This window comes from Papaver somniferum, unplaced genomic scaffold (assembly GCF_003573695.1).
Source record: "Papaver somniferum cultivar HN1 unplaced genomic scaffold, ASM357369v1 unplaced-scaffold_0, whole genome shotgun sequence".
NCBI lineage: Eukaryota > Viridiplantae > Streptophyta > Magnoliopsida > Ranunculales > Papaveraceae > Papaver > Papaver somniferum.
The window spans coordinates 2,288,343-2,295,748 of record NW_020618823.1 but is presented as its reverse complement, the minus strand read 5'-3'; the positions used below and the strand labels follow the sequence as shown (position 1 = coordinate 2,295,748).

Genomic DNA, 7,406 nt, shown 5'->3' with positions numbered 1-7,406 from the left:
GGCAACTGTTACCGGGGGTTCTATTTTATTGTATGTTTATGTAATTTCTTTTGTTTGCTTCTCTGCATCTGGCAGAGTCTTTTGTTATCTATATATGTTTTACTCATTCAATCAAAATAAAAAAATCCTTTCCGATTAAAAAAAAATGAATGAAGCTTTGTACAAGGCCACTCGTTAGGATGAGAAAAAAGACCGAGTCATCCTTCCCTGTAGAAAAACAAGCTTAGATGTATTTATAATCAATTAATCTCTTTAGAAGTTTCAGAATCAATCACACTACTTCCACGTTAAATTATTGGAAAATAACATGGATCTCTCCAGGCTGAAGCCTGAAGATCAACCGGCCTAAATGAACAGTACGATGCATATATTTATGGATCAATATTCTATTACACTGAATTTTGCAGAAAAAGGCGTAAGCAATGTCGGATAAACCACCGACCTGCTGCTACCATCTGTTCAAGATCGGCTCGTCCCTTCATGCAGGGTAGTAGTGGTGGATCAATCTGACACGATAATTCATAACCTTATTTGTCATGTCTATCACTTTTCTCCGGCCTAGATGCGTGTGCTGCATAACATTACATTACGGCAAGCTGCAAACCTCGTTTCTACCTAAATTAGTGTCTTATTCAGTCTTCACTATATATTAAAGCAATCGTCAACTTAAAAAAGAAAAATACTATATTCACATACAAACATACTGTTGTGGAGTAACTAATAATGTTGAATCCATTTTTTATGGGTTTGGTTTGTTGGTAGCAGGACTGCAGGAGTGATTCATGTGATGAAACAGAATCTAAACTATACATATATATACAAATTTTTCTCGCAGACTACACCATTTTTATGGAATCTATAACAGAAAAGACTAGTCAAGAATTATAGATTCCATAGGGTTGCTGTTAATGCTTTACAGTGGAGTACAAAAATCATTGGTTACATTACAATGCGCCTTGGTTCTTGGACTCTTCTTTGGACAGATATGATTTTTGAACAATCAATTCAACGCCCAAGGAAGAATATCTTAGAAATTTCTAGGTTCGTGATTTTAAGTTTGCTGTGAAAGACTATATCCTAATAAGATCCGGTTTTGACAGTTAACAGACATAAACGGGAGATTTTTGACACTTTTCATTTTATACATGAGATGTATATTGGACGGACACGCCTAGAATGATACAATACCGAGATACTGCTATCTTTTATCCTCTCCATGATGTTTGGATGGTTCCAGTATCATAATACTACAATAATGTATGTATAATCATGGGGTTGAATCTACTTTCTCTGGTATTTGTTGTTTCAGTTAGAGCACCAATCATGGAATGAATCTAGTGGAGTCAAGCTACTGTCCATATTTCCGAAGATGCATGTTTGTTTCTTCACGATCGAGTACACCTAGCCATCTTCAAGTGGAATATGACTCCTCTTTCAACCAATTCTACAGATTCCCTTGCTCATTAGCTACCTATATAATGGCTCCATTACTAAGAGTGGGGTTTCTTATTTCATTTTCATGGTCTACTGATAAAGAAAAAGATATCCCATCCCTCACATCAAGCCCCCACCCAGAGGTCCCAAAAAAACAAAAACACCCCCTAAAATAAGTAAAATGGGGATCTCTCACTCTCAAATTCTCAATCTTCTTTAGTCGTGGGTCACATTTCCAAATCCCAAGTACCCAATGATAGTGGGTTAAATAATTAGGTCATTTTTTTCATTTGTGATATTATAAGTTGTATCCAACAATGTCTCTCAATCTACACATTTGTAGGGTATCATCATCTCATGGTGTAGGGCACTGCCTCTTCTACTCGAGTTTAGTACTGCATTTATCATTATTTACTGTTTCGTTTAGTATTATAACCACACTCTTTAATTATTACTGGATTTGTATTATAATGCTTAATGGTACATACTAAGGGTTGTCTGGAATGAGGTTGTAGATCTCTTATGTGTGTGTAGGAAGGAAGCACACAAAGATAAAGACACTATCATTTTGGACTGTTTTAGTGGATAATCTTGAGCAAATATTATTATGTTAATATCTAGATACTATTCCACCAATTATTGGCCTCAATCTAAAGAAACAACAGCTTAACACTGTCCAAAAAACCATGTCAAAGTTCTTATCTAGATCTCTCATCAATCTAGCTGTTAATTACTACTACTACTATAGATATAGTGTAGCTGCTGGCTTTATCCATGCTGCAGGGAGAGATGATAAAAGCTAGATTCCCATAGTTTTGGGATTGATTCCAAATCCAAAATTTCTTATTTGATCAAAGATTATAACTCAAGTGTTGGACATATATGATATTTATCTTTTCTACATTGTTTGTTTTAGTTAAATGCAGTATGGCTTTACATGTGATTATCTATTGTTGACTGCAAATGAACAATTATGTTTGGCTTATCTTGGGCTATACATTCATTGTTGAATGGCATTGCCCACCTAAATCTCTAAACGAAGCAGGATAAAGAAATAATAGTAGAAAATGTAGAATTTGTTATTTTTTGAGAAACTGATGTTATGTTAATACAGTGGTGAAGTCGGTGGATGCTGATAGCAGTGGTTTGAGGTCATAATCAGTGACTTGAAAACGGGTCATGATTTTATCTAGATGGAACTATTTCCCAACCAATCAGGAATTTACAATGCAAGTCTAGTGTCGTTTATACAATAAAATACAGTAATGTTTTTGTTTCAAATTATTAAACTGAAGAGGAGGACCAGATTACAATTTGAGATGCAGACCTGTGGTGGAGCTGGAAATGTACCAATTGGTCATTAAGTACAAACTGCGCTAAGTGATGGTGAATGGTGATTATATCTAGTTATTCTCAGGTAGTCAATTTCTTTCTTTAAGGACAAAGGAACTACTGGTCCTCCATTACAAACATTTAGTGACTTGGAGAAAGATCTCCGAAGTCAGAAAAAAGCTAGTTTGATTTGCCTAGAGTGCAATGGAAAACAAATTATGCAATGGACTCAACTGACAAATGTGTTTATAGTAAGGTGCGTGTATACTGAATAGAACTGAAACTCTTTTTTCATGGACCACGGTAATCTCGTATACCTGCTGCTTCCCGGTCCATTTGTTCTGTCGCGCAGAATTAGACCTCTATATTAAGAAGGCCGGGTAACCATTACTGATAGGAACCATATGGGATCTCCGACCTCTAGAGTGGAGACTTTATCCGCTGACCAACTGAGCTAGCCCCTGCAGGTTTGACCTGACTGGTTTGCTGGGGAGAATAGCAAGTATCCAAGGCTACTTGCTTCCAAAACATTCGACAGGGTTGGCCTTGGATCAACGAATAAGAATGTGCAGTCAAGATCTTGTTCCTGTTAAAGACAGCTAAGAGAATTCCCTTTTAACAATGCTTGATACTTTTTTCAGAACAAAAAAAGGTGGTTAAATAGAGATTGTCAACCTTGATCTAAAAGTTGCTGTTTTCTTTTTTAGGTACCACACCTGCAGGTGAACTGATGATCATCAGTAGATGCTACTTTGACCCCCCATACAATCACATTTGATATAACAAGTCATGCTTTTACTTTTTAATAATTCATCACAGTTTCTTGCCTTCTCCCCAACTCCCCTGTTCAAATAGTGTGAAACCATAAAAGGAGCGGAGAGGCAAAGAACTGCTCCTAATTGTAGGGCACACTTGGTCATCAGTCGAAGCCAAAGTTTAGTGGGGGTTAGTGGTCACTTGTTAATCTTATTAATTACCTCGATTAAGCCAAGGTTTAGTGGGTTGTTAATCACTTAATCTCTGTTTATTATGGTTTCATTATGATAAACATGTGTGATTTAGTTGATTGGGTGGTCAAACAATACAAGTCTTACAAAGTCATGTTCTTAAGATTTCTTTTTGAAATAATGTTTTCTTGGTTTGACTATTTGCTAGTATGAGTTATGAGTCTGCTCCGCAAGTTGGATTAGAGAAGTATACATTTACCTTAACAACATATTTGGATCAAATCAAAACGAATAAACTATATTCGAAAATTTCTTGACTTGAAGCTTTAGTCGACTCAGATGCGTTACTCATGTTCAAGGTGCTAACACTGAATCAACCTGCCAATTTGACCAGTGACCGTTTTGGAAAATAAATAAACTACTGACAGTCTGATTATCTACTCAGGAGGAAGACGACCATAGTTTAAAGGGTGTTTGGATACACATAGATAAGTTACTTTTCGATGTTTAGAAACAAGAAATCGGAAATTATAGTGGGAACTAAATTTCATTTCAAAATGACTTTTAGAAATAAGCTGAATTTGGAATCGCATATTCGCATCTCAAATTGTCCATTTGCGGTTCAGAATTCAGAGTTTTACAATCCAGAAAAAAAGACAAACTAGGGGTAAACAGTGAACAAAAAAACAAGGCTAGGGAAATTTCCTGCGGTAGTATACACACATATTGCCAGTTGACAAAAAGGGCAAATGACCCTTTCTTGCTAGTGACTCTGCCCGTGGGTGTATAACTCGGATTTTGCCAAGTTTGTCATGTATTCAGTGATAAATTCACTTTAAAAGCTTGTTAGATTTTCTGACTTATATAATTCACCACCATTACATTTTTAAAATGTAATGATTTTTTTTTAAGGTTACAACTATTTTTACCTTTTCCAATTGTACATAAAAGTACTTACAAGAAAAGGCTCTAATGGCCTTATATAAAGGGAAATCATCTAAAGGAGGAAAACCCTCTATATTTCTTTCTTTTTTCCAACAAAAAAAAAAAGAAAAAAAAAAGATGAAAAAAAAAATCAAAATCATTACATATAATTATCTACCCACATTTTTTTTTCTCGCTTGGGTAATCTCGCTTTCTTGATTATTTACATCTTGTAGCTACGTTGAGTTGGATAGTTTCTTCCAATCGACCAACCGATGCAAGAAATCCATGACCTCGGCCGGTTCTTGTAGAGAATAAGATGCACTAGTTTCTTTGGGACTTTTTGATACAAGAATCCCAAAACCTTGTCCTCTCTCCCTCAGTACCTAAACAAATTTTAAACCAAATTAGATTTTACGCATATAAAGAAAAAGTATATATGTTGTTGAAAAAATAATTTATTCCATTTTTGTGAAATAATTTTGGAGACTTTGGGATACCTTAAATGCATCTTCATCCGTCCGATCATCGCCGATATAAAGTGGCAAAACATCATTAGTGTTCCCGAATCCTAGAGAATAAGAACCAAATAAGACGTTAATTAATTATAAATATTCACATGAAAATAAAATTCCTAAAACGAAAAACAAAAATAGTGAAAGAAATTAAATAAAATAATCTTACCAAGAGACTCTAGTAAAAATTCAAGAGCTTTTCCCTTGTCCCATTTAATGGTTGGTCGAATCTCCAGTACCTAAAATACATCAAATCAAATCATAGAAAATTAAATAAAAAAAGTGCATGTGAGCCATTAAATCATGCCCATACCAACAAAATAAAAAACATTTATTCATTAATGGAGAAAGAGATTGATGATAGATATATGTTGTCATTGCCAATGACATTAACATACCTTTCTTCCATGAGTGAGCTTCAGCTGAGGATACTCCTTCAATATTGATGTTACTGTCTCTGCTATTAAACTCCATTGCTGTCAAATATATATATATATATATAAAATAAAATCAGCCATTTATAAAGAATTATGGGTTTTCTATAAAAATAAATAAATTGAATTTAGATTCTATACCTTTTCATCCACATTTCTATAATGAACAGATACACAAAACTTATTGTTCTCAACTTTGGCTCCATCAATTGATTTTGTTTTCTCAATTAATGCCTTATTAACCTGGAAAAAAAAACATTTATTGGTATTATTCACTTTTTATGGGCATTTTCCCCTTTTTTTCTTTTTTTTTTTTTGTGTTCTTCATTGAATGTAGGGGAAAAAAAAAAAAAAACCAAACTAACCTCAGCAATCATGGGCAAGAACTCACTTGCTGCCTGAAACAAAACACCTTGATCACTTCTCTGTTAACAAAAAGGAACAACCGTTAGAATTCATTCAGATTGTCTTATTGAGTGGATTCTTCAAAGTAATGAGAGAAAGTGATGTAGAACTTACTTTCTTGCATTTGGCACCTTTGGTTGGGCCTCTAATGTCCATTCCATGACTGCCAGCATAATACAGACCAGCTAACTTGACAAAGCTATACACCTAAAAAAACAAAAACAATTCAACAAACCATTCCTTTTTCCTTTAAAATCTTATGATTAAAAGAAAAAAATAACAATTATTGAATCAAGAAATTGTAAATTGCAGTTTTACCTGATCACGGCATCTTCCGCTAATGATGGCCGTAGGGAAAAACTTGGCGACATCTCTAACCGCGGCTCTCATCTGCTTAGACATGTAGGCTCGATCGGGGTCAGCCACAATGGGAGAAAGTGTACCATCGTAGTCCAGAAACACTACGATTTTCTTCCCCTGGGATGCTTGGATTATTTGCTCAAACATGTTCAGAGCTGATGGATATTGAACCTTTATCAACACCAAGAAAACAAAAATTAAAATTACAATAAAACACAATTATCAACAAGGAATCGAGGATCAAATCTTACCATCCAGGAACGATGTTCTTCAGTAGGAGAGAAAGCATCCGGTGATTTGATATGAGTAGGAGACGAAGCTTTCATGGTTTCAACCCATGCATTGATTCTTGACCCACTTTCAATTTCAAGCTGTTTCAGTAAACTTTTTCTTGTTATTGCTAAATTAATACTACTACTAGTTTGCGGGGCAGGTGGTTTCGATGATGAAGTTGATGATGATGAAAACATCGATGATGATTTCGACATTATTGTTGTTAATGCTAATGTTGACGAGCTTACATTCTTTTCAGCCGAAATCAATACATTCTGTTTCGTCATTGATTCAAAGAAAAAAACAGAGCAAGATAACAAAAACAGAGGAACTTAAGAGAAATCTAAAGACTAAAACAGAGGAGATTTAAGAGAATATAAACAGAGTATGAGAAATTGAGAAGACGAAGAAGAACGAGAGATTTGTGGAAGCAATAGACTGAATGACTAGTCAATTTATAGAAGGGGGAAGGTTTCTCTTTTCCTGGGACCCACAATTTACCTTGTGGGACCCACTAAACTCGCTCTCTCTTCCCTTCTCTTCCTGTACAAACACGGCCTCCGAAATCAAGTGGGGCCCACGTGGGTCCCGCCTCTCTTGCTTATTTGTGATTGGACGAGTCCTTAAAAATTGTTCCGCCGTCTTCGCCGTCAAATGTAACTTGCTAATCGGGAGAAAATTAGACACGTGTTAATAAATTATTCGAAACAAGTGGGAGTGGAAAATCCACGTCGTTATTTCTCCACCCACGGGTTCCGGGGTAATTTGCCTGAAATGGGTTG

General features: G+C 35.4%; 1 protein-coding gene across 1 annotated transcript; it reads right to left on the bottom strand.

Moving 5' to 3' along the window:
* Positions 1-4,542: 4,542 nt before the first annotated feature.
* LOC113325891 (probable trehalose-phosphate phosphatase D) lies at positions 4,543-7,034 on the bottom strand. The gene is made up of 9 exons (XM_026573759.1): positions 6,603-7,034; positions 6,310-6,522; positions 6,106-6,198; positions 5,952-6,011; positions 5,728-5,829; positions 5,551-5,628; positions 5,322-5,391; positions 5,138-5,208; positions 4,543-5,023 (listed from the first exon to the last, which is right to left on the bottom strand). The coding sequence occupies exons 1-9, from the start codon at positions 6,909-6,911 to the stop codon at positions 4,874-4,876; spliced, it is 1,146 nt and encodes a 381-aa protein (XP_026429544.1). The 5' UTR covers positions 6,912-7,034; the 3' UTR covers positions 4,543-4,873.
* Between the last annotated feature and the right edge of the window lie 372 nt (positions 7,035-7,406).

What these genes read in the sequence shown, in the direction of transcription:
- LOC113325891 (XM_026573759.1), bottom strand. Translation starts at nt 6,911, where the DNA reads ATGACGAAACAGAATGTATTGATTTCGGCTGAAAAGAATGTAAGCTCG. An exon ending in AAGAACATCGTTCCTGGATG is followed by an intron (nt 6,523 to 6,602) that starts GTAAGATTTGAT and finishes GTGTTGATAAAG; the next exon opens with GTTCAATATCCATCAGCTCT. An exon ending in ATAGAAATGTGGATGAAAAG is followed by an intron (nt 5,629 to 5,727) that starts GTATAGAATCTA and finishes TATATTTGACAG; the next exon opens with CAATGGAGTTTAATAGCAGA.